The 26880-nt window shown below is 42.4% G+C and overlaps 2 protein-coding genes across 3 annotated transcripts in view; both read right to left on the bottom strand.

Annotated features, from left to right (window-relative positions):
* The window catches only part of ttc28 (tetratricopeptide repeat domain 28), a 35143-nt gene extending 20019 nt beyond the window's left edge, over positions 1-15124 (bottom strand). For both annotated transcript variants that reach the window (XM_079551379.1, XM_079551380.1), the window contains exons 1-4: positions 14887-15124; positions 8429-8782; positions 2226-2373; positions 389-661 (exon numbers count right to left, since the gene is read on the bottom strand). In XM_079551379.1, coding sequence (XP_079407505.1) covers positions 389-661; positions 2226-2373; positions 8429-8782; positions 14887-14934 — 823 coding nt within the window. In that variant the 5' untranslated portion in view covers positions 14935-15124. The remainder of the gene's footprint in view (positions 1-388; positions 662-2225; positions 2374-8428; positions 8783-14886) is intronic.
* Positions 15125-15905: 781 nt separating this feature from the next.
* Positions 15906-26270, bottom strand: pla2g3 (phospholipase A2 group III). The gene is made up of 7 exons (XM_079582843.1): positions 25703-26270; positions 24402-24534; positions 24200-24334; positions 23801-24096; positions 23587-23710; positions 16263-16373; positions 15906-16168 (listed from the first exon to the last, which is right to left on the bottom strand). The coding sequence occupies exons 1-7, from the start codon at positions 26202-26204 to the stop codon at positions 15934-15936; spliced, it is 1536 nt and encodes a 511-aa protein (XP_079438969.1). The 5' UTR covers positions 26205-26270; the 3' UTR covers positions 15906-15933.
* Positions 26271-26880: the final 610 nt, after the last annotated feature.

Raw genomic sequence — 26880 nt, 5'->3', positions numbered from 1 at the left:
ATCACATGTGCATGAACTGAAACCATGCTCATTTTAGTGCTTGGTTCACTTTTCATCATTGTGGAGATGGATCATATGTCTTAACTTGGATTTGGCATAGATCAACTTGGATCTGCAGAGAGTATCAATATATCTACCGTAATAGATACAGACGGCGTCTCTGGAATTGCCCATATATGGTCATGTTTGAAAACAGTTAAGGGGGAAAACAATTTGGAGAAAAATCTAAACTAGATAAAAGGGTTTATCTAAGGAGAATGTTGCATCTGATTCTTTTTTTTTTCTTTCTTCCAAAAACCTTGAGAAGACATAAAAAGCTAAGAGCAATGATGCTACTTTTCAGTACGGTTTATGAACAGAGAAGTGCATGTTCTCACTTTGAGCTCACCTAAAGTTTTGGTGACCTCCAGGTCCTGCTCCATGTATGCCATGCTTTGTTCTTTGTTGTTTAGAGACCAGTAGGCAGAGCTTAGTGCAGAGAAGACTGATCCACGTAGTTTCAGTGAGCAAGTGCCAATCTTCAGTGCTGCTTCAAGAACTACAATAGAAGCCCCATGGAAACCATGAGTGAGCAGCTCCTGGCCGATGACAGACACCACCACAAATGGGCTCTTGTCCAACTTCATTTTCTGAAGCTTCTGGTAGGTGGGCACCAGTGTGTCTGCATGTGAAAGAATGCGACAGATAAAACATATATATGAAAAGCCAAGCAATGTATACGTTGAGTAATTGGAGCACAGCATGGCATAAATAATGATCTTGTAGTGGCTGTTTGCTGAACCCCAGGAAACAGCTATAACTTTTATTATCAATAGTGAGATCTCTGTAATGGTCAGTTACACAGTAAAATGAAGGGAGTGAATATTGAGCAAATTTGCTGTCCGTCTGAGGCACATACTTAAATACTGCGGTAACCAGATGTTTACATACACTTTATGAAAAAAATACATTTGCATTTTTTCTCCACTGACTGACATAAAAAACAGAATTAACGTCTGGTCAATTAGAATTAAAAAACAAATATTTCTATTTACTAAACACCAGAAGAATGACGGTTTTATATTACTTTTTACAAAACCAAAAGTGTCATTTCATTAAAATATTTGGTTGCATTGCCTTTAAACTGTAGCCTGGCTAATGCCAGACAACTCTGTGCGCTCTAATTATTTCGAACTGCACAGCAGCCTGGGGACCATGGCTGAAGTGTTTGCATGGATTTGGGAACCAATCACAGACTGAGGAGGGACGGCAAGACGATGACGCGCTATTCGACATTGGAAGCTTGTAGTTTGTTTAAGTATATATATTTAAAAAAAAGTTTATTTACAGATCAAACATGACAGCAGCAGACGCGACGCTATTTTTCGATCAAGCTTTAGGCCGTGTTCTAAATAGTTTAGCTCGAAAGTTTATAGAGGGTACGTCATACGTCGTCAGATACGATGATACGATTGGCTGTGGCTACTGCAGACACATATGATAGACATTTGTAGCGCCCAATAAACGACTATGGACGATCGAAAACCACACCTCTCCTACGAGAAAATGAATTGGTGGTCCCCTTGCCTTTAGCCAAGTTATTTAAACTTTGTAACTTGGGTCAAATGTTATGGATATCCTTCCACAAGCTCCTGCTGCTCACAATTCACCTTATGCCGACCCGCCCACTTTTGCACGAGAACGAGCAAAAATATTCGCCGCTAATATCTGATGCTTAGTCGATTGATTTGTGTAAAATGTCCAAAGTTCACTTGCACCAACATTTCAGCACTGCACCATATCTCTGCGCAGCCTAAAATATAACTTCCTTTAGAGAATAATGCAGAACCAAGATTTCCATAAGCCCGGCATTCACCAACATTTCAACATGTAAAAGTAAAAGTTAATTCTGGTTTCATGTCAGACAGTGAGAAAAAAAATGCACTTTTATAAAGTAAATGTACATTTTTCATCAATGAGTCCTCCTAAAAACTAAATTCTGACTTTGTCTCAATACTTATTCCATTTAAAGTCAATTATAAATTTTCTGGGCACATTTGATTTGTAGACAACATAAAATTTGTGTTGCTGAAATTTAAGAAGAATTTATCTTCATTAAACCACTTCTGAAGTAGTTTCTTGCTACAAGAATAAAATAATCAAAATAATCAAAATAATAATCAAAATAATCATAGAGAAAGTTTTATTTTGAAAGGATTTTATAGAGTGACATGTTAAGGTCTTACCTCTGAGTGGCGATTTCATGGCTGCCTCTACCATGCCAACCAGCAGCTGGAGACTTTTAGGGTCCTGGGCCAAGCCAGAGGCAAACGCTGCCAGAGCATCTGCGTGGCGACCCAGGTACTGTAAGGCGACCCCCTGGCGAAAGTAGGCCTGCAGGAAAAGCAAAATCCACTCAAAGACATTAAAACATGTCACTTAGTGAAGACACTCACTCGAATGAACTACACACTAAGTACATGTATATGTTCAAAGCATATACATGTACATGTAAGCATGCAACTCGGCTTCTCAATGGTTTTAACAGACGCCAGCACATCACCCCGATTTTAGCCTGGCTCCCTGTGCATTTTATAATTGATTTTAAGAATTTACTGATCACTTTTAAAGCATGTTTAGGTCTTGCTCCGTTACATTTCAGAACTTTTCTAGGGACCTCATGCGTGTCCTGGGTCTTCCCAGATGCTCCACCTCAACTGACATCTCTCGACGTGATGGAGCAGCGACTCTACCCCGAGCTGGTATTTGTATGAATGAACCTTTTCAATTATTCCTAAAATGCTGTCCCAGGACCAACAGAATAAAAACTTGGATCTTAAGTACCTGCTCTCGATCCTTTTATTTTTTGATACCAGTAGCACCAAAACGTTTTTCCTGATACCATACTGTTTAACGGTACCCAGCCCTAATCTTGACTCAAGACATAATTGCTTTGTTTAACAGGTCAATCTCAAAGTGAGTTACTCACCTTTTTCCGGGGCTGCCATTTCATCATTTTTGAATGAAAGGTAAGGTATGCGCAGTCAGTAAAAAGCCTTAAAGGGAGTCCAAGCTGTGAGACCAGTTAGAGAAAACTTATATTATGGAGCAGACAAAATATCCTTGATGTTGCACTTCCATAGGCCGTACATATCCTTGCTTTAGTGATGACTCCAGAAGATGGAAGTCCAGCGGAGGCAGTTCATGTCACATATGTAAAATCCTTCCTGCCAGCAAAGGTATCGTCCTTGCATTGCCAGCACCAATAAGCCGCTACACGCGAGTCAACATCGCTCTGCACCTCCAGCTCCTTTGTGCCTTCCCACTTTCTCTCTCCCTCTCACATACACAGCTTAAGAAAACATTGCTACTCACTGATACACTGGCTCAGTTAGTTCATTAAGGGCTGGAGCTGAATCACTGTCTTATGACATAAAAAAAAAAAAAAAATATTTGTGACATTAACATAAAATATTACTGGATTTAGAAAAGTTCCAAAAATAAAGACCTCAAGACAGATTTTTAGGGAGAACATGATTGTAACTACAGGTAGAAAACAAAAAGTAATTCTCTTTTGTGATGAAAGTGTTTGATAGGTGGCCTACACTTTGTAACAAATAAACTGAAAAAAGGCTATGTGTTGTTACCCAATACCTCTCAATGCATCTCAACTGTCAGGAGGCAACCAGAGCTCCTTGAAACTGGAGCTGGTGTATTATTGGGACTCATGGGGCACAGGAGCCTTCACAATGCTTTAGACAACACAAACAGAGAATATCTCACACAAAGTAGTCAATTTCAAGGTTCACGCCAAGAAACAACAGCATTCATCAGATCGATCTGCTAGCAGCGCCGCCTATTTTATTGATATTTCTGTTTTGTTGAGTGTGTTTACAAGAACTAGGGACATACAGTATAAAGGCTTAATCTGAATGATGGAATAATCACACTGACAGGATTGCATGTTCAGCATAGTGTTCGATAATGCAGCTATATGACAATAGTCATGTTTCTGTTGTTGAAACAGATGTACAATTCAAAACAGACCCTTAGTGCTTCGACATGATGGAACACAGAGCACGCTGCAGATCAAGCAGTGTCATGATGTAACGCAGCTGTAAGATTTAAAACATCTCTTAACCTGTTAACTCCCGCCTTAACCGAGCACATTTTCTCCAGTTGGACTTTAACCAAATCTCAAAGCTTCTTGAAAAAAAGTGTCAAAAGAGCAACACAAACGCAGCAAAGATACAACGAAAAAAGTTACAACTTAAATGAGTTTGTAGGTCTTAGCGTTCAAATGAGGCGTTACGCTGGCCTAAAGGCTGTGAGCTCCAGTCGAGAAGCTTTTAGATTTGGGTAAAGCTAAACTGGAGAAAATGTGCTCTGTTAAAGCGGGGGTTAAGAGGTTAAAACAGTTGAGTCAAATTGGCCACAGGTGCCAGTAAATTCCCATTGATAATAATAACTGCTAAGAAAATGCTTATTCAAAGTTGGAGGTTGTTTATCCCTGCCACTCCATGTCAATCATTCTTCTAAATGAACCACAGATATCTAAGGGGGTCATTGACTAAGTGTTTGGACATGTGTAAACACGGTAGAGTACTAAATAGGAACAGAAAGTAAGTGCAGTGGATATTTGTGTTTCTATATCACAGCAAAGGCCACAGCGCACATTTAGCACATGGAACCTTGTGAATTGGTAAAAGGGCAAAATTTGAGGCGGAGAAAATACTAATGATATTGTTAAGCAGGTGTTTGTGTTCATTACGACTACGAGAAGTAAATCTGCGCAATAAATGAGCGTGTTTGTGAAGCAGCAGTGACGGCTGGTATCAATGGGCTCGGTGGGCTATTTTTCTAAATACTTTATTTTATATCATAACTAATTGCCTAATGTCACTAATGTGTATAGTCATTGTAGTTTAATGCATATGTTCACGATTTTTGACACAAAGACTATGGTCAGACTATGGTTAAAATCACTTAGTGGTTCTGCTGGGATCCTTCATGCTTCTTGCTCGGAGCCAGCGGCAGAGCACTCCAGTGTCCGTGCATGAGCGTGATTTCTATAATTACCACAGAACAGTTCATACAGAAAGTTTTGGCCTCCTTTTGCCCATACGTGAGCTTTATAAATGAGATCCCTGATGAAGGTAAAGGTAAATGAATGCTCACACTCCTCTGAACTTTCAGTGCTGTAAGGATCTGCTTGCTCTAAACAAATGAAATAGGTTCACACATGGCTTTCCCTAATGACATGGATCTAATGAAAGTAGGTGGCCACAATATCAAAACTGTAAAACCTGTAATAGATGTTTGTTCCTTATTGACAAAATGTCCCTCTGAACTCAGAACAGCAATTGGAAACAGCTACAGTGTCTAATGCACCAAACGAGTCACATATAGACATAATGTAGATAATTAAATAATAATAATAATTAGAAAGACAAATCAGTTGAAGGGTTTAAAATGATGCAAAATTACTCCCTGAAAATGAAGTGTAACAAAAATACTGTATCACACAACAAATATATTAAAAAGGCAAAAATACCATCACTTTATAGCGAGGCCCCTGGTAACCTGAAATCCTGAAATGTTTGATTGATTTTTGCGACTTCATTGTTCTGAGGATTGGAGAAAAAGCATAAAAAAGAAGACCAAGTTTATGTTTCTGAAAACAAAGATCTCTGCTAATGTGTCAACGCTGCCCTCTAGTGGACAGCTATTAGCAGCTGATTTCATAAATAAACAAATACTGTATATATATATATATATATATATATATTTTATATATATATATTTTTTTTTACACACAATTTTCAACAGTTGTGTTGTTAAAGCACAACTACATCAAGAAAGAGAGACGCCTCAATTGACGCTAAATCCCATCCCATTGCTGTTCCCATGACCGAGCCGCACTGATCTATGTGGGAGACCGTCTGTGAGTGCCTCCTGTGCCATTAAAGCAGTTGATGGTGGAGGCAATTGGCCAAACGGAAAGCGAAAAGGGTGGTGAAAGCAAGTGTTATGAAAAGAAGAAAAAGACCACTCAAGCACAAGTAAGTGTTGCTCACACAGAGCCTTATAGTAGTTCATTAGATTTGGCCTCGTCTTTGACCCAAAACAAATGCTACAGCAAATCCAATGCTATGATACCACACACAATACAACTCCCAACACACACACAGGAATGATGTTGTGTTCAAATGCTAAACTTGGGCCAAGGCCTCATCGTGAAAAACAAAATAACAGCCAAGCGCAGTTCATGTGCTCACACACTCATACACACCCAGGCAGTGCTTCCGTCCATTCTCCTCCACAGAGGGAGGAAGTGCAATGGAACCGGCGCCGTCCCAGTCGAAACCCTGTGAAGCCGAACTACTGCTTCTGAATTACTTTAAATATTCTGTACCCTAGTCCATCTTTCAACTCCAACACTGTTACACTATAAAACACAAGTGTCCATCAGTCCTGTTTTGAGAAGCTGCTCACCGGTAAAAAACACAGTCACAGCAAAAAACAAACAACAAAGCATGTGACAGGAGGTTAGAGAGGAAATGAACAAAAAAGGACTTCCTTCTCGGTTGACTCTGAGCAGCCTTTACTGTTGTGAGAAAAAGGCTCACATTTAACCTAATATTACACAAAATGTGTTGTTGATGATATTTTTTTCCCACTAAATATTGCAAGAGTAATTATATTTGTAACATACTCTATACAGGTATCTCCAGCACAGGACAGTCAAATCTGGACAGTGGCTTTGTCGTTAGTTCCCTGTTCTCTGAGTGTACATGGTTTAGACTAATTACCATCTGGCTGAGTCTCAATGATAATAAATAACCAGGTTTCGCTTAGCTTTGAAACAGTGGTTACCAAACTGTGGGTCAGGGACCAGAGAGCTTAGGCCTTTGAGGCTGTTCATTAGTTTATACGCATGTTGACGAGTGACAGTGAACCGGGGAGCAGACTGGAGGGTACAACAAAAGCCAAGCTCTTTGTCCTCCATAGTTAATAAGCTGAAAACTTTTGGCAAAAGATCCTGCTAAATATAATAAAATGTATGTGGTCAACATACGTGCTGCTGTAGGCTACACAAACAAACTAAGGAGAGGAGCATAAGGTTTTATAAATTTTAATCAGATTAAACACAAAGAAAGCAACAGCTAACAGAGATTAGGATGAGACTGAATGACCGTCAGCCCTATGAGTTCATTTGCTGACTTCATGTTATTGGAGGTAAGAAAATAAATATATGTAGCACAAAAACGTTACTACCATCAAATGCCTACATTGTGCCTGCTATGCCTTGTGTAGTACGCTCCTGTGCAGAACAAGTAGGCATGAGCCGACAGTCCCAGCCACATTTCAGGTATTTGAAACGAGTACTTTCTAAAGGTACAGCAGGACATTTTGTCCAAAATGTATGGATGGTATAGCTTATCTTGTGTGGTCCGAATCACCAGTCTGACAGAAGCAAATGAGCAGGGGTTCTCTTGACTACAGCGTGTAAAGATGGATTCACACCAATCAAACGCTCTAGGGGGTAGGGCTGAATGATATGGATGAAATTTCACATCTCGATATTCATGCCAGATATCTTGATATCGATATGATACAATATTACTATGGGTTCGGTGAAAACCAAGCATTTTTCAGAAAGATAAAAACATAATAATAAAGAGTGCAGTTGTATTGATGAAAATCTGTCGTTTATATCTTGCTTTTTACGATTTTAATGTTTTGAATGTTCATATCTTGATATCAGTATGATAGCAGAATATTGTTGCTTGTTCGATATTAATATCTTGAATGTTTATATCTCGATATTGATACGATAACGATATATCTTTCAGCCCTACTAGGGGGGCAGGGCGACTATTTGTTTTCTCAGATTTCCTTGACCCAAAGCGACCCAAACCCCAGACCAAGCCCGACAGCCGCACAGTACACATGCACTTTATGTTAATGCTCTCTGTAAAATGTTTATAACAAGTGTCTAGCTGAGTGATGTCAACAAAAAGGTCAGTTCAAACGATGTGTGGTGACAGTCTTTGGTGGCGTGTGAATTGTGTTCTCAGAGAATTCCATCACTTTTGCACATTTAGTTAATTTCATACATCAGGCTAGTTGATGAAACAGTACGCATCAAGCATGACACTTAATCAGCGTGCGGGAGCTCAATTTAGTGAGTCCAACAACTCAATAACACAGTAGAAAAGCTCTCCTTCCACAATCCAGCTGATTGGCTAACACTAAGCCAAGACCCCAGAGGCTAGCATCGGTTCTGGAAACAATTTATGTTTATCTGTTTCTGAAATTGATTACACCGCCTTTTACAGCCCCATACACATTCACATTAACTTCAGGTACGTGTCAAATGGACATACCACTTTCATTACCCTTCCATTTACAGATACAAAAGATCAGATGAAGCTGAGCCTCTTACCTTCGGCCATTTGGGGTTGATGAGTCGTGCTTTGATTGCATCGTCCAGAGCAGTGCCGTACTGCCCAAGGCGGAGGTAGGCGGCCGACCGGTTGCTGTACAAGATGCAGTTTTGGGGGTCTGCTGAGAGGGCCTCGCTGTATAAATGAACAGCCAGTGCATACTCTCCCTGTTGGCAGGCCTGGTTACTGCGGCGTACTCTCTCAAGGAATTTGGATTTGCTCAGGCCAGGTTCTGACACAAGCTGGTTATTGGCCTTTTTTACTGCCGCGACTGGAGGCACGGGAGAGGAAGAGGAGGACGAGGGTGAAGACTGGACAGCCTTGCTGGTCAAGCGGGAGCCAAAAAAAGGGAACTGCAGAGAGAAACATTAAATACTAATTATTAGGAGGACAAGTAGAACTTCACCTTCAAATCCTTTTTTGGGGGGTTTATTGCTTGAAAGTTTGCAATGAGCCCTGTCCGTGAAGTGCGCTCTTTGGAAACATGAGGCTTATTACAACGACCACCAGCGATGCTCTCTTAAAGGAATAGGCCACTGTTTTTACACACTGAGATGTGTTCTTACCTTAGCTTCGACGAGTTGATGCTTAACTGTCTGGTCTTTGTGCGTGTGCTCAGTCATGCAAATGTTGTTAGCGTTCACCCTCTCCCAGCAAAGGTATAGCTCCAAACCGGGGTGAAGTTAGAAGCTACCAAGCTGTTCGAGGTTTCCCCTATTTAAATCTAATTGATCCAAATCTAGTTACACAAAATTAAACATGTCGATTTTCTAAGCGACGATATTACTGCGCGGACTTGGAAGTACTCCAGGTGTTATTATGCCTCACAATATAGTACCCCTGTTTATCTGCTTTATCTGGGAAAACGTTGAACTGCTTGGCAACTTCTAACGTCACCCCAGTTTGGAGAGGCTGAATGCTAATAACATTTGCGTGACTGAGTGCACACACAAAGACCAGACAGGTACGAATCAACTCATCTAAGCAAAGGTAAGTGTCATTCAGAGTATAGGTGATTAAATATTCAACTCGGTCTGACAAGTGCATAGTCATAAAGGATAATGTGCCATCAGTGAGACCCTGGCCACGCCCATAATATACAAAATGTTTGTAATAGAGAATTTATTTGCAAAGTTTCTTAAAAATCCTCCAAACTGCAGTTTTTAAGGTAGACGGAGTAGGTGGTGGATCCTATACTTTTCTTTTTTTTTTTTGATTGGCACAAAATAAAGGATTTGTAAAAATGGGGAGGTTTCCATGGCACTATTCATTCATTCAATCTTTATTAAGGACACAAGTGAGAACACAACGGCTCTGATGGTGGTACTTTCCTTCACTTTGGAAACTACCAGAACACCTGCATCAGTGACCCAATTTTTCATTAGAATAACACGACTTGGGTTGTAATCTGAGCCATTTGAAATTGTGAAAATGTCCAGTTTGCAGCTCAACAGGAGGAAACAGACTCTGCTCCATATAGAAGAAGCAAATCTGCGTTACGGTTTTTCCAGACAGGTCTTATTAGTTCTATTATTACTATCATTAGTGAAAGCGCGAAGCACATATTTAATTATTTTAGAGGGAGAAAACAGAAATGTGGCTGAAGCCTGTTCTCCTCATTGGTTTCCGTCACACCCGCACAAACTCCACGTTGAGGTCAGTTCTGTGCAACGGTGCACCCTCCCAGATCTGGTGTTTCCAAATTTGTCCTTTCACCAGAGCATGCAAGGCCTTCATTATCTCTCATTATTGCCTCTTTCTCTCTCCCTCGTGCTCAATGTTCCTCTACCCTAAGACGGAGGCTCATTCATTCCAGATGGAAATAGGATAGCACAAACGCATTATGGAATATTATTTAAGAAAAAATTGACTAGTATCAAACAAACTGTATCAACTTAACCACCTTCAACCAAACCAAACCCCAATACACTTGCTTTTACCTAAAATATCAAAACCAAGACATCTGATCTAAGAGATAAGAAACAGGCATTGGGACTGATCAATACAACCTGTGTTAAAACAGATTTGGTAGTTGCAGTAATATTAAGAACCCACTACTGCCAAAAGATTATGTAAGTCTAAATAAAGAATATAAGCCGGCAAGGTAGAAGTTTATAACCAGATTATCAGTATGTATGGGCAAAATTTTACTTATCCCCATATGTGCACTTTAATAATCTTACTAATAACTGGCTAACTTTCTGTAATCTAAAGTGTGAGCAAACTGAGTTCGTGCACAATCACAGATCAGGAGCGACAAATTAGTTGCAGGCTTCCATTTATGCAGCCACACACTGCTTTTATTAGTAATTAAAAATGTAAGTAGACTTTACTAAGAGATCACAGCTCTCCATAAAAGCTATAGCCTATAACAAAATACAGAACGTCACATAATAGTTAACAGCAGTGTGCTTGCTGTAAATGTTTAAATCATATTTTTCTACATTCATGTGCATAAACACTGACAGAGGTGGTGATAGAGACAGGCACTGGGATGAGCTGACATCTCACTCACTCATATGCCACTGAACATTGACATACATACAGCGCCATGGGAGCGAATCTATGTATAGGAAAAAGAGAGAGAAACAAAGCATTCCTATGTGAATTGAAAACCCAGGTGTGTTTATAATGCTAAAGCAGAAAGGCTTCTACAATAAACAAAGACGACCTAAAAATTGGGAAACTCTGATTTTATCAAATAAAAAAACAAGAAAACAACAGCCTGATACCAGCTATTCAGCAAAGATTCCTGTGAGTAATGCAATTTCACACACAGATATTCTATTCCAAAATCCCCAAACTAAGAACCTCTGCAAAACAACAAAAATCCAAAGACAGCAGCACTAATAACCTAAAGGGACTACACAGAGTTTAAAAATGTTAAAACTAAGTATTTTCATCCCCTTACATGTTCCAGCCATGTCCTGCTGTGTAGAATGAGCTCAGACCTGTTCACCACAACTGCCTCGAAAATCCTGCACTCAAAAAGCTGGCACTTAAGATTAGATAGCCTTTATTGATCTCACAATGGAGAAATGTACTTGTTACATAAAGCTCTTAGAAACACTCAGGGTGTGCAAATAGGCAGAAAATGTGAGAAAATAAACCAAAAAACGATTAAACAGTTTTCATGTCCGAAGTGCTGTCATGCACAAGCTTAATATACAGACTGCAGTTACACGTAAGTCCTGAGGTGGCAGTAGTGAGTGTAAAATGACCAACTTGCATCTAGTCTCTTTAAGATTGAGGGAGATAAAGGTGACAGCGCCCCCTTGCTCTGGGCAGAGTGCCATCAGGGCTGGTGAATCAATCAATCAATCTTTAATTATATAGCGCTTTTCATACATTTCATGTAACACAAAGTGCTTTACAGATTTAAAAACATTCCCTCACACCCACGTTCTCCCACAAATACAAACACATTGTTCCACCTCCCCAGAGACACACCACACAAGCACATCACACACACTCAAGGTAGAACAATGGACGCAAGGGACATAAGGCTGAGATAAGGCTGAGGTGAGGCTGAGGTAAGGCTGAGGTAAGGCTGAGGTATGGCTGGGTACAGATCAACCAGGGAAGGGGCTCTTAACATCGTATAGCGCTAGTGCTTGCATGTGGCCACTTGCTCTTTGTGGCCACTTGCATCCAGATAAATGACATTATTTTGAGATTTTTGTTAACGCTCTGCAAAGTGGAGATTTTTGTAAACGGTGTATAAACGAAGGGAAGGAGCAATAATACCGTAATTCAGGGAGACAAAGGCTGCTATGGTGCCCCCTTGCTCTGTGAAGGGCGGTCGGTGAGGGCCGATAATCACTTCTTCCAGCTATATTTAACATATTATTATGAATCTTTATTAAGGACACATGTGCTAACACATGATGATCAATAGCTAAAAAAAAGAAAGTAGAAAATGATGAAAATACTGCACGGAATTACAGCAACGTTTACAGTAAACAGATAAGCACCAGCTATTCTGAACTGCCTGTTACATAAAGGCATGAGCGCCAATGATTCCACATTTTTGACCTGAATCTCACTGAGCTGATCTCAGAACACAACAAAGTCCGTATTATGGCATTCTGAGAGTTGCTCCGTCAACATAATTTAAAATAATGTAGAAATGCAGAAGGACAAGAGCACACTCCACAGTTAGCAAACATCTGGCTGGCACTACAGCGTCTACGCATCTTTAACAGCAGCTTCATAGAGTCGTTATAATTATGCAACTGTGAGCCTCTGCAGGCTGGACTTTTTAAAACTTTGCTGCAGTTGTGCTGTATACAGAGAACAAAGTGCTTTAAGCAAGTTCATTTTGACATCCACAGACACACATGACACTTTCTGACCAACATGTCAGTGCATGGCCCTGTCATCAGTGAGGTCACTCGAAATATAATGGCCCAAGTACTTCTTCTCATTAAACAATGCCACACAGAGTGAACTCAGGGAATATTTGTGACATATCAACCATTAGTTCTCAACTATATATGTCTTTTCCATTGCATTATATTAAATTTTGAAAACCATAATGTGAACAGATATCCAAAAGATGCTGAAGTCCAGCACTGTGTGGGCAGAACACAACCAGGTCATCTGCATATAAGGTGAGTAACAACAGAACCTCCTACAACACATCCAGAATTACAATGATTGAGCTGTACAGAAAGATCATCCATGTAAATATTAAAGAGTAGTGGGGACAGTGTCCCGCCTGCCTCATTGCTAACCCTGAAGTAGTCAGACACTGCATGGTCTGCTCAGTACCAGAAAATGACATTTCTAATGAGATAACCTGGAACACCTCTATTTGATTTGATTAGTTTTATAAGTATTATCTCATGAATGATTCTATCCAATAGCCTACTTTAGAAACATCACGGAAACACAAAAAATAGTTGAAAATTGGCAATGATATTGATCTCGTAGTTCCTAATAGTAGCATAGTGGTTCCTAATAAACTCAAAATACATGTATGAAGTCAGTACTCAGGTTCAACTCTGCTCAGTCTGCTTAGTTTACCTGCTTTATCTTTAATCCCAGGGACAGAAACCTTTTAACCTCTTACCCCCCGCCTTAACCGAGTCTCCAGTTCGTCCAAATTTAAAAGCTTCTCGACTGGATAGCAACATTGTAATGCCTCATTTGAAGCTAAGCCCCTCCTAACTTTTTTTGTTCCGTTGTCGCTGCATTTTTGTTTCATTTCGGAAGAGTTTTTGTCGTGTTTTTGTTGCTTTTTCATTGTTTTTTCCCTTGCTTTGTTGTCATGTTTGGCCACATTTTTGTCACTCTTTTGTCGCTTTTTAGTTGTGTTTACATCACGTGTTTGTCGTTTTTTTGTAACTGTTTTGTGGCCTTTTTTCATCACATTTTTGTTGCGTTTTCATCCTCATTTTCGTCTTGCTTTAATCACTTTGACGCTTTTTTTCCAATAAGCTTTTATATTTGGGTAAAGCCAAACTGGAGAAAATACGCTACAGTCTTGTTCTGCAGTTTACAAGCCAGCGAATCTAATCTTTAGAAATCCTCAATCCTTTTAATGTACTTTAAAGGTGCAGAATGGAACTTTTTAATGCGAAAAATGTTTACCTTGTAGTGACCCAGCGGCTGTATGTGGTCAGCGTGGCACAAAGGATAAGGATAAATTAATGATTTTTTATTTATTTATTTGAACATGAAGATGTAACGTCTTAAACATAGGACGAGTTAAAAAAAAGACAAATTTGTGGAAAAAAAACAGTTTGATATAATGACCCCAATTTGAGCTCCGTGGCCCTCGTGGAAGAACCTTTGCTACTGCCAGACTGGTGGCGGGACACATTTAAAAGGGGGGTCTGGGGGTCCTCACACAGAGATCTTTTTTATTTTAATGATGCATTTTAACAGACCAATAGCTACATATTTTTGTGTGAACTCAATGAAAATGGCTCAGACCTGGTTTAGAACTGGTTTAGACTTGGTGTAGTCCTGGTTCAGACCTGGCCCTAGTTCTGGGGTAGACCAGGTTTATTCTCTGGTAAAAAAAAAAAAAAAAAATCATCTGATAAATGTGAGGGAGTCTGCAAAGAGAGAGGGAACTAGTTTACAGCCCGCACTGAGAACGCACATTTCTCCTTATGCCCATGGGCCCTTCAACCTGCTGGGCCCCTGATCTTAGCCCCTGTAAGCCCCTTCATAAATCCGGCCTTGGACCCATCTATTTTTTTTTTTTTTCCCCCACTTTTGACACTTCAGCAGAAATTATATTAGGAGTATTGTCCATGTTACAAGTAAGAGTAAATGGTATGTGATTAGACGTGGCTAAATCACAACTAATGTACATTTTAACATACTTTAAGCCATATATGACAATAGGCTATAGGATTCTAAAGATAAGGGCGCAGGATGAATACGAAATACGCTGTAGAAAAGTGATGGGCAATGGCACCGACGAGTTTTTGCGCCTGTTTACCTTTTCTTTCTTGGTTTTTGGCTTCTCCATCGCCGCTCCAACTTTCATCCCATACGAAAAGGGACGCTGGGAAGGAAACGCTGTGCTACGAGACCCGGGACAATAGCTGCGCCGCTGGCTATAACGCCACACTGCTGCTTTGGAGATGTTTGGGTTAATTAACCAACAAAAAGTTAAGCTTTCCCTGCAGAAAGTTGATCCGGGATTACGTGTCGCCTTGTTCCCAGCTCTCTGGACTTCCCTCCGTGGCGAAATGTTGGTCAGATTAAAAGCAAGAGGCGGGCCCTGCGCAGCTCCCCCCAGACTTCAACAAGGAGTCACTTACTCCACGTGACTTCACCATGGAGTAAAGTTACCTGCGCGCTTTATTACAGAGATATTATGCACTGGTAACAGATATGTTTCTAGTCAAGAAAAAAATGCCTTTTAGTAATGATGCTGCGTCAAACCTATTATTGAAACATCTTTACAACAACCAGAATGATGCAGAGAACCACCAGGCTCACATTTAGACACAGTAATAACAGACCTATTTACATAGTTCATTGGGTACAAGCAGTGACAAAGGACATACAAAACTAATTACATCTCAAATATTCACAGAAGCAATATAGGGTGATCACCTGTCCCACCTTTGTGTCTGAGCTACTGAAAAGCCATGTGCCCTCTGTCCCACCAATTTTGTAAACACGTCAGAATTAGACTGAGAATTCTAGCCATTCTTATTGAGTGTCCCAACTTTCTGGGCATTTGATCTGACCTGTTGAAAACCTGTGTGTGTAGCATAGACTGAGGTGTGTAGAGGCAAAACCAGCAAAAGAAAACCCACCAAATCGCAAAACTTCACCCACTTTTACTACTTTTTGAGGTGGATACATGCAGGAGCAGAAAGAATATAACATGTTTGGCCTAAAGTCACTGCAATATCTATCTACAAAGCAGTGCAGGTCAACCATTTTTAAGTTTCGAAGTTGATGTATTATACTTGATTTTGGTTCACATGTGACTCATTCCAATTAAGCCACAACATTTGTAACATCAAACATTTTATTCAGGTTTCTTTCTTACAGTTTCCTTAGTGTGATGTCTCCTGTTTTTGTGGACTTTTCGCTGCACCATTCTGAGGCAGAGTCTGTGAAGCTTGGGAGATCTGTTATTTGTGGCTCTTTTCGAAGATGGTCTCCTGAGTCTGAGTCCCTTCACCTGTAGATGGCGCTGCTCGTTCACATTTGCACTGCTGCCGGCCTGAGAGGACTGTGTTTGTACCACTACCGCACGACAGCTGTGAGACCAAGCGTAGAGATAGAGAGATTAGAGGATGTGCGACTGGAGCTGTGTCATGCAAGTATAAAAGTGTGTGTAAAGTGTCCACTGACATTTGGTGGGCCGTACAGTCTTGTAATACAAAGCAGGCCGGAGACACGTGGTCCAACAGACGAGTCTGCGCTTCAGAATGGACAGTGTAGGCGACCAAACTCTGGAACAATCTGCAGGACAAACACATACAGCATGCATAGAGAAAACCTCATCAGCCTAAGATACAATAAGATAGGACTTTATTGATCTCACAATGGAGAAATTAACTTGTAACATCAGCTCTCAAGAACAGCCAGACCAGAACATCAACGACATGCATGAAAGCAGCCACAGAGTCTTGTGGAATAGCGTGATTGTGTCAGTATACAAATCTGTGTAAACTGATGAACTTAAGATACTATACATAGCTAATGTGGATGTACCAGAAAAGTAGAATATTGTCAAAAAGTGAATTTATTTCTGTAATTCAACTTAAAATGTGAAACTGATATATGATATAGACTCATTCCAAGTGACCTATGTCAAGCCTTTATTTGTTTTAATTTTGAAAATCATGGTTTACAGCTTGTAAAACCCCCAAATTCAAAATATCAGAAGATTAGAATGTTACATGAAATCAATGAAAAATTCTATATTTTAAACAAAAAAGTCAGTCCTCTGAAAACTATAATCATTCATATGTATTTAGTACTTGGTTTGGATGCTATCAGCCTGTGGCACTACTGAGGTGTTATGGAAGACCAGGATGCTTCAACCAGAGGAATATGACATTTGAAGCCCATGTCCAGGATCTGTCTGTGTGTGGCGGCTCTTGATGCTCTGACTCCAGCCTCAGTCCAGTCCTTGTGAAGGTCCCCCACACTTTTGAATGGCCTTTTCCTGACAATCCTCTCCAGACTGAGGTCATCCCTGCGGCTTGTGCACCTTTTTCTTCCACACTTTGTCCTTCCACTTAAGTTTATATTAATGTGCTTTGATACAGCACTTTGAGAACATCCAACTTCTTTTGCTATTGCTATTTTCTCCTCATGGAAGAGGTCAATGATGGTTTTCTGCACAACTGTCAGGTCAGCGTCTTCTCCATGATGGTGAATTCTACTGAACCTGACTGAGAGACCATTTAAAGTCTCCCTGAGACCCTGTGCAGGTGTTTTGATTCATTAGCTGATGAAAGTGTGCGGAAGAAGAAGGAAGAGAACTGCTTAGCGTCTGGGAGATGACTTGGAGTGGTAGTCGTGAGGCCGCAGAATGGAGGTTTCTTGAGCTCTTCACCCTGATCTGATTCTGTACGACTTTGTGGTCATCTGTCTTGGTCACACCACAAGAAGGTTGGGCCTTGACCCCAGCGGCTGTCGGGTGTCAACGTGTTGAGAGGTTTGCTACGTGTTATGTCGTCAGCGGGGTTCTGTGCCGAGTCCACGTACCGCCATGTGTCGTCCTTGGTGAGATCTTGAATCTCTGCCACACGTGTGCCGACGAACACTTTGAATCGGCATGATTCAGACTGCAACCACGTGAGCACGGTAGTAGAGTCCGACCAGAGCACAACCCGCTGGATGGGCAGTGTGAGTTCAGATTTGAGGAGCTGAGCCATTTGTGCTCCGGTCAGAGCGGCGCATAAATCCAGGAGTGGGATTGAGTGCTGCTTTTTTGGGGCAACTCTGGATCTTGCGGTGATGAAAGCTACTTGGACTACACCATGAGGGTTCTCGGTTCAGAGGTATGCCACAGAGCCATAAGCTTTCTCTGAGGCATCACAGAACACGTGGATCTCACGATCACAGGTGGGAGAGTCTAACTCACGGTCAGTGTAGCACCTCGGAAGTGCTATGTTTTGTAGGTGAGGTAACTCGTCCTTCCACTCTCTCCAAGCAGCAAGCAGGTGGTCTGGTAGAGCAGGGTCGTCCCAGTCGCACTTTTTGTCCCACAGGTGTTGGATGACAACTTTGGCCCTGGAGGTGAAAGGTACTAGAAAGCCAAGGGCGTCATATTGGCTTGCCACCACTTTGTAGATAGAGTGCATAGTGGCAACTTCTTCAGTGGCTGCAACCTCTCGACACTTGAAGGACAGGGTGTCCTCTCGACAGTCCCACTGCAAGCCCAAGGCTGATTCTTCTTGACCTGGGTGACCTTGGGCGATCCACTTTTCAGCACTAGCCGATCTCTCCTCATTAGGGAGGTGACGGATGGTGTCTGGGTGGGTACTGGCCCACTGGCGTAGTTCAAAGCCTCCCTCGGCCAGGAGAGTCTGCAGCTTGTCGATGATGGGCTTGGTTAACAGTTATCAACATAGAAATGTCTTAACACGGAGGGCCAGATCTTGTGACTGGCGCAGTCCGTGCGCAACTCTAAACGCAACATGGTGCACGCGCGATCTTGCATGTGGCGCAGGTTTTGCGCTAAAGGCTGTGCCACTAGGAGAGGGCGTTATTTAAGAAAAAGAGGCCGACTGAGGCGAGGTTTATTACAAGCAGCACAATTGAAAACAAAAGCGAAATTGCCTTGAAAAGTCTGTTTGAGCGTCGGTTGAGTGTCGGTTGAGCGTTGGACTACTTTGATAGATCAACGCGCACACCCCTAACACCAAAACAACAACAGTTATCCATAAATAAACCACAGGTGCCTTCAAGTGCCACAACACCAGGTCTAATCTGAGTTTTAAGGTGACAAAACCATTGTGTGTCAGTGTTTACCTCCTGATGATGCTCCTTGTGTAACCACAGCTCAGTCCAAAAGAAAGAAGCGCATTTTTTCTTCCAATTCAGCCACTCCAAGAATCCTGCAGCTGTAGCGCAAATGTTCCAATACGCTACAGTTTTCTTGTAACTACTGCATAACTCTGCAACTCCTCCGCAGCCGATATGACAGTGTCTGATCAATTAAATCCTGTACATTTCGTAACTTTGCGCATTCGAACGCGAGGCTGCTGCCTCTCTTTCCCCGCCCGCTCACCTTGGATCTGCAGCGACAGTTTTATTTCTTTAATCTTTATTAAACATTGCGCGTTGCATCACGCATGTTACGCGTGTACAAGAGAACCCCCCCCCCTCGCAACCCACCGCCTTCCGCAGGTCTGGGGAAAGCATGGGGAGGGGGCGGCACCACAACATCGCAATGAGAGTCTGTCCCCCCCTTCTGTCCTGCCCACTTTTTGCGCCAGGTATGACACTGAAGATTGCAAGGAGCACCACCCGTCTGCGTACTCGTCTTCTCTACAGCCTGAACCACAAGATCTGGCCCGGAGTCTCTCACTGCGTCAGCTGGCTGAGTATGGTCGGTGACATGCTTCTGTAAGGTGTATGTAGCGCAGCAGGGGCTACAGGTAGTGCCGAACGGAAGGACCTTCCACTGGTAGACTGTGGGTTGTTCCTCACGCTTGAGCTCCCTCCAGAGGAAGCGGAGGAGAGGCTCATCCTCTGGAAGGAGCCTGACCTGGTGAAACATCCCCCATATGTCACTGCTGAAGGCCACACAATGTTCTCTGAATCGCAGGAAAACTGAAAGGAGAGGTGGACCGAGGGTTGGACCGGGGAGCAGGAGTTTGTTCAGGTCAGCGCCATTGTACTGGAAGGAGCAGTTAAAAACCACTCTGTGCTTGCCGTTGTGCTCGACACGGTGGTGAGGGATGTACCAGCTGCTTGAGGTGTTCTCTGTGCTTTGGGGTAGTTTCGCCACATTGCCAGCCTTTTCGAGTCTCTGGATCTCTGCGTTTTAGACTTGGGCCGTCTCAGGGGTCTTCGCCAGCCGCCTTTCCGTATTCCGGAGCTGAGGAAGTACTGCCTCCTTTGGTGCACAGAGCTGGGGAAAGTTCTTCACGCGGAGGAGAGGGGTGGCATAGCGGTGAACACCATCAACATCTACTCGCACAATCTGTTTATTCAAGCATTCAAGAGCGTCCTTGTCCTGCCGTGACCTCATACTGGCCTTTTCGCTGCGCCATGGGAGGACGTCCAGCTGCCACAGTCTCTCGACGTGATGGTAGATGTCGGCTGGAGGTGCCCCGAAGGTGGTGAAAAGACAGCGTTGTTCTATAAGGTACTGCTTTAGATTGTTGGTCGGACCTTGCAGCGTCCATCCGAGACGGGTGCGGACAGCCACTGGTGCACCGGGGGGACCAAAGATGACTGGCTCAACTGGAGTCACCAAGTGGGGGTGGTCTGAGCCAATTAGCAGTAGCGGGACAATGCCCTTGAATGAAGGGATAGAAAGCTTCTTCAGATGTCTGTATTTGCTCTGCAGTGCTTTGAAGGGAAAGGTGTGCTGGCCTAGCCCAAGATTGGGTGCAGTGAAGGCTCCCTGGATGTCGTATACTATTGCTGGGGAACAGGCTGGAGAGATGGTAAATGAGACAGCCGCTCTGTGAAGCGTCTGCAGCTCCTGTCTGACTGTACGCAGCGGCAAATCCTCGGGCTGGCCTTCAAGTCCCAGCTGTTGGACAGCCGGTTGGAGAAGCAGGGTGCGTTCGGAGCCGTCGTCTAGCACAGCATATGTTTCTAGAGTCTGGTCACCATGACGGAGGATAACTTTACTGACCTTTAGAAGCACACGATGTCCCTGCGGTGGCTTGCCAATGTACACTTGGTCTGCACTTGTTATGGCCAAAGGTTTACTTTCACTGGATTTCACCTGCTCAGGTCCTCTCTCTGCTTTGCCAGTCTTGGCTTGGCTTCTCTCGCTGACATCGTGCAGAGCGAGCAGGTGTCTGCTGTTACATGTTTTACAGCACATCTTCAGATCACATTCAGCTGATCTGTGTTCTCTGCCACATCGTCAACATCGGTGATTCTCTTGTATCCAGTTGCGTTTCTGGGTTGCGCTGAGCAGTTTGAAATTTGCACAATTATTCAGAGTGTGCTTGTAGTTGTCACAGAATGGGCAGAACTTCTTTTGGTCTAAACTGGTTGGAGGAGTGGGTGACGACTTGACAGTATTCTTGGTTTCTTTCGGCTTAGCTCAAGTGTCTTTTTCAAGCGATACTGTGCTATATCCTCCTGGATATGGAGCTTGTATTCCAACCAATCTGCTAGGTCCAGAAGAGTGGGAATAGGAATGCGGAGCGGGTGGATGTAGCACCTGAAACTGGATCTCAGGTCGTGTGGTAGCTTGCCCAGTAGACGGGTGACATGAGAACCACAGTCCAGCTCAACTTGCCCCTTTAAACCAAGCTGCTCCAACATGCTCACCAGGGATCTGACGTTCAGGGCGAACAACCTTAATGACTTGATGTCACCACTCTAGATGCTGGGGCCGTCAATCAGTTCAGCTATACGCTGAAGGGCGAGTTGGTGTGGTTGCCCGTACTGCTGGTTTAAGGCTGTCATAGTGTCAGTGAAGGGGTAATCAGAATTGCTGTAAGAATCTGCCACCAGCAATGCTTCCTCCAGCTTCAGATGATCCACTAATATTTGAAACTTGAAACATTCAGTGGCATCCCTCGGAAGCAGATTGTCCAGGGCGATGCGGAGTATCGCAAAATCTCTTGGGTTAGGCTGGTTGAAGTCCGGGATTTTAGGAGTGGGCCCTCTGTAAGTCTTTTCGGGTCCACCAGGGGGAGTCACTGAGCGTCGACGTCTGGGCTCGCGCCGAGGTGAAGGAGTACTATGTCTGTCACGTCGGTCTGGAGAGTAGCTGCGGCGACGTGCAGGAGAATAGTCACCTCTGCGTGATGGTTCTCTGTATTCTCTGGAGGAATAATGAGAGTCTCTGTAGCTGGCGTGGCGCTCAGGTGAACGGCGATGGCTGGACTGCTCATAATTATAGTGAGAACTATAGCGCCCCTCTCTGGACTCATAGCTTCGTCGCGGGGAATGGTGCCTGGTGCGTGCTGACTCAGGAGAGCGCTTAGGTGAGGGAGAGTCATATCTGGATGATTCCCTGTGGCCCTTTGTCTTTCTGCTGTAGTCATGACACCTGTGAGAGGACGGTCGTGGTGGTGTCTCCCTTCTATATACAGTGTCCCTGTCCTGGAAGTGGACTGACAATTTGTACCGGGATGGAGCACCTCCGTAATCCAGCCCTTCTCTGTAAAGTCTATCTCTGGCAGTTAGAGTACGTGGCTCTTGACGGGAACTACTGGGCTCCGCTTTGGCTCTGAGCAGCTCGTTCTGTATTTTCATTTCCTCCATCGATGCTAAGAGATCTTCCCTTTCACGTTCTAGGATTTGGCACTCCCTTCTCCACTCCAAGATTCCCGTGTGTCAGTAACTGACCGTTGCGCTGGGCTGCGGTGCAGCTGACCATCTGGGGATGCAGGGCGTGAATCAGGTCTGTTGTGGTCCTCTTCGTCTGGTCGCTCTCTGGACGGTGACTCAGAAGACTTTTTGGTTTGAGATCTGATCGGGAGATCAGACAAGTCGTAATCTTGCAAGTAGTTGGGGAGGGACCGTTGCCTCCTGGATCGTGCACTGGACTCTTTATCCGTTGTGGTAAACATCTTGCTCCACTGCAAGCTCTGGATCCGGCTCGAAGGACCACTTTGTGCGGAAGAAGACTGGCTTCCTTGATTTAGATTTGTGTTGGATCGCTAAGTAGAGCCCACAGTGTGTGATCGGTCAGAATCACACCAGATGTTTCTTTGGATTCGATTTATTGAAGTTACAACTGTATGTGTAAGTGTGTGTGTGTCTGTGGTTTTGTAAGACGCACACAGAATAACAGGACAGTTGTATGTATAAGGTGGGTTATGGGTGCTGCGAGCGTACACTATTGGCAAGTCTCGTGCTGAATGATGCCAGCATGCCGCGAGCCTGCGTCAAATTGTGATTAAAAAATTGTGATTAACGTGTCTGAGCGGCCACAAGGGGGCCTTTTTTTACAGAAAGGGTGACACTTTGAGTATACAATATAGTCCCTTTTCACAATATTCTAATTTTCTGAGATTTTGAATCTGTTTTTTCCAAGCTGTGAGCCAAAAATCATCATACGAAGTGAGATATATCCTTTATTTGTTATAATTTTGATAATTATGGCTCACAAAATTAGAATATTTTGAAAATGGCCATTATAACACACAAAGGCTTGACATATGTCACTTTGCATGTCACGAGTCTATAACATATATAAGTATAAGTTTCACATTTTAAGTTGTATTACAGAAATAAATGTACTTTTTCCACGACATTCTAATTTCCCGACTATCACTTGTATGGCCAAGTTCTGTGTTACAAAGCATCACACTATGTCTACTGATTGATGCTCCACTCACAAGTGTAGTATCAGTGTCATCAGGAGTAAACATTTACCTTGAACAATAAAGAACTACATAAAAATAGGCATTGAGTTGCGTTGTGTACGAAATGTGCGGTATAAATAAAGTTGCATTGCTTTTGACTTTGTAGATAAGTAACAGTTGTACCAAACAAAAGAATAGGTATGAGCTTGTACCTGTCTGTGCAGTTGCAGTGGTACATTGTCCTTGGCTCGTTGTTGTGAAAGCCGTATTTCCTTTGCAGAGGAAGGATCCTGTTCCTGCATTCATCAAGATACTTATAAATGGCACACCACCGATCTGCAAGATGAGAATACAAAGAAGGATTCATTGCAACTGTATCCAAAATGAAATTCGATACATAAAAAGGAGATGTTCATCATTGATTACCAGAAATATCAGCATTCAGCAGTGGCTGAGATTGGTTAGGGCTTCCTGAAGGTAACGTGGTGGGTATCACTGGTGTGTTCATGCTCATGCTGGTTGGAAATATCAATGGCGACTGTGTTGAAAGTGTGGCAGCAGTTGACTCTGTGGTGGCCGGTAAAAGTAGCTGTGTATTGTGGACAGGGATGGATGTAGCGGTAGTGGTCTCATGGCTGGTATCATTTACTTCTGCCATGTCTGTCACATATAAGGTGGGAGGATGAACCGCTGCATAAAGAGTCATTTTGGACTCTTTGCACCTGCAAGAAAAACATGTATATTAAAAAAATGTGCATGTCTCTTTGTTTTAGTGCCATCTTGTCATTATTTTGGAAACTGATATTGAGGTTTGCAAAAACTTACATCCCAAACCAGTTTCTCTCTGTACATTTGAGTTTATGGGCGAACTCAAAGCAGTGCATCTTGAGCAGGTTAAAGAAAGTGTAGCCAACCACATCAGAAATACTGTTCTGGGCATCCTTTAGACAACGGTGAAATCTACAAAATAATATTATATAAAAATGTATAATGCAACATTGATGCCGACATGTCGATATGATTTTACCTGTTGTCACAATCACAATGAGACATAGTAAAGATGTTTCTGTTTAAGACTCCAAACTTGGAGTGAAAAGACAGAATAGTGTCTTGGCATTGGTCATGCTCACGGCAACATTTATCTGTCTCTGAAAATATCCCTATAACAAAATAAGAAAGGGACATGATTTTAGTGACCATTTCAGACTGCTCCAGAATTGGAGAAACACAGACACAAATCTTGGAAATAATGAAACGATCAAAACATTAATGTCATATCGGCTATGCACTAAATGGGTCATTCCGCCAAATTGGTGCCTTTTTTAAATTTTTTAGATTGGCATATGTTTAGGTGTACAAAATGTATGGGGGCCATCTCAGTCTCTCTTTTTAATCTTTTTAATGGATTTTTCCTATCTCTCTTCCTCAGAATAGTAACAGGAATGACGGTGACAGGAATGACAACATTTGCCACAGAAGGCTGTACCCACTGAACCAACAATTCTTGTAGATATCGATTTAAATAAGTTAGAACAGAAACATACTTGGATTTAGTCATTAAAAACTGGTAACAGGAATGACGTAACATATTTGCCCCCCCTTCTCCAAATGTCCACAGTTCATAGAGTAAAATATGGAAGAGAGAGAGTCACTGATTGGTTTAGATGGTGGGAAAGTCTCTTCTGAATGTAACACCTTCTTGATTGCGACATCATTGGACTGAACCATTAATATGTGGAGTTTTTGTAGTTCGGTAACATGAATTACAAAAACTACACATAAAACTGCAAAAATTTAATAGAAATAAGATTTTTTAATACTTAAAAACAGTAAAATAATGAGTTATCTTAGTGGACAATGTAATTAAGTGATTCTTTTGTAGGTTTAGCTACAATTTACACATTTTATACCTTCTTAAAGATGAAAAATACAGGCGGGGACAGTCAGGCCATAAACAACATTTTTATGACAATTAGATTTTTGAATTCTCTTTTTTCTAAAAAATAACGTTGTTGAATTTTTTTCAAAATTATTAAATATTTAAAAAAAATCTAAATAATGTTATGTAATGGTTGTCTCTCAACGGTTGTGATTGCCATTTTGAGGCTGTTTATTTTCTTCGCAAAAGGCATCGTTTTGGCGGAGTAACTACATTTTCTTCATGGATCAGATTAATGAACTACACATAATCATAATAGCCTATGTTAGTCTATAAGACGTCTTTTGTCATTGTGACCTGCAAGGCCATGTGAATAAATTCTAAAATCGAAGAATAATAAATGATGATTTTAATAAAGTAGGATTTAGAAAGCATAATATCCTACCTACCTAAATCTGAATATGATGGTGCCTTGTTACCGGAACCGCACCAAAGTGTCCCGGGTACAATAAAGCCGCGCTTGACGCGCAGTTTAGTTTTGACCCCTGACCCTCCATCTTGACTGGTGCTTCTGACCAGCCTCTTGACCCTGTCGTCATCCAGGGCAGCGGTTTGCGGAAAGTCCACAGAGGTGCACAGCTCTTCCTCGTTGAACACATGGTCAGAATGCACGTCTAGGCGCTGTGAAAAAGTGTGCTTATCTTCATGGCACAGATTAATGTACTTCCGAATGATTGCCTTGTTGTCGCTGAAGGAGCAGCTCAGCAGTTTGCGCGGTGACGACCAGATGCTGTGATAGAGCCGATGAGACGACCCGTCGCTCCGCAGGAAGCTGTAGTGCACTTCGCCGTTTGGCAAAACTTTGGTCCATGTGCAAAGTACGAAGGCATCTGTAATGCCGAAAGTGAGGAGTGTCAAAACGACAACAACCACTGGAGAGACGTGCGTCATTGCGCGTGCAGTGTGTAGTTGGCGACGCAGATGACTGACAGCGGTCAAGAGGACCACGCGACTCTTAAATCCCCGTCCCTGCGGCGAAGAGAGGCTGGCACGTGGGCAGACACACCACCAATTTACCTCAAACAAAGGGGTGGGAGGGAGTTCCGGCCAGATAGATCAACTACTCTAAATGCAACAGTTTGGACACGTGGAATCAATCTACAATGTGCCTACATTCACAGTCAAACTGACTGCATTTAATAGATTTTTACTTTTTAAATCCAATCTTTATTTTATTCATTTTTTTGTTTTTTTCAAAAGGGCTCATGCTAATTCATGTAACCAAAAGTATCCATGAAACGTAATGCTCAAGACGGGACTTGATTGTATATAGGCTCTGTATTAAAAAGTTTATGAATGAAAGATAATTAAAAATATGATCTCAGCTAAAGTTGCTTCAATACGGTAAATATGGTCTCAATTTATTTGGCACTTTCATTCATACACTAGTGTACACAGATGGTGGAGCAAAGATTTATCTTTAGGCAAGGAGGATAAAGCGACCTGCTCAATGACACAATGGCAGTGTGCACCCGCAGGAGTTGACTTTCAAACTGCCAACTTGCTGGTTACAAGACAAACCGCTCAACCATCTGAGCCACTGTTATCACATGCTGGCATAGTGAAA

The sequence above is a fragment of the Gobius niger genome (assembly GCF_951799975.1).
Source record: "Gobius niger genome assembly, chromosome: 2".
Classification (NCBI taxonomy): Eukaryota; Metazoa; Chordata; class Actinopteri; order Gobiiformes; family Gobiidae; genus Gobius; species Gobius niger.
Note: the sequence above shows the minus strand (reverse complement) of the source record. Positions and strands in the feature narration are given on the sequence as shown.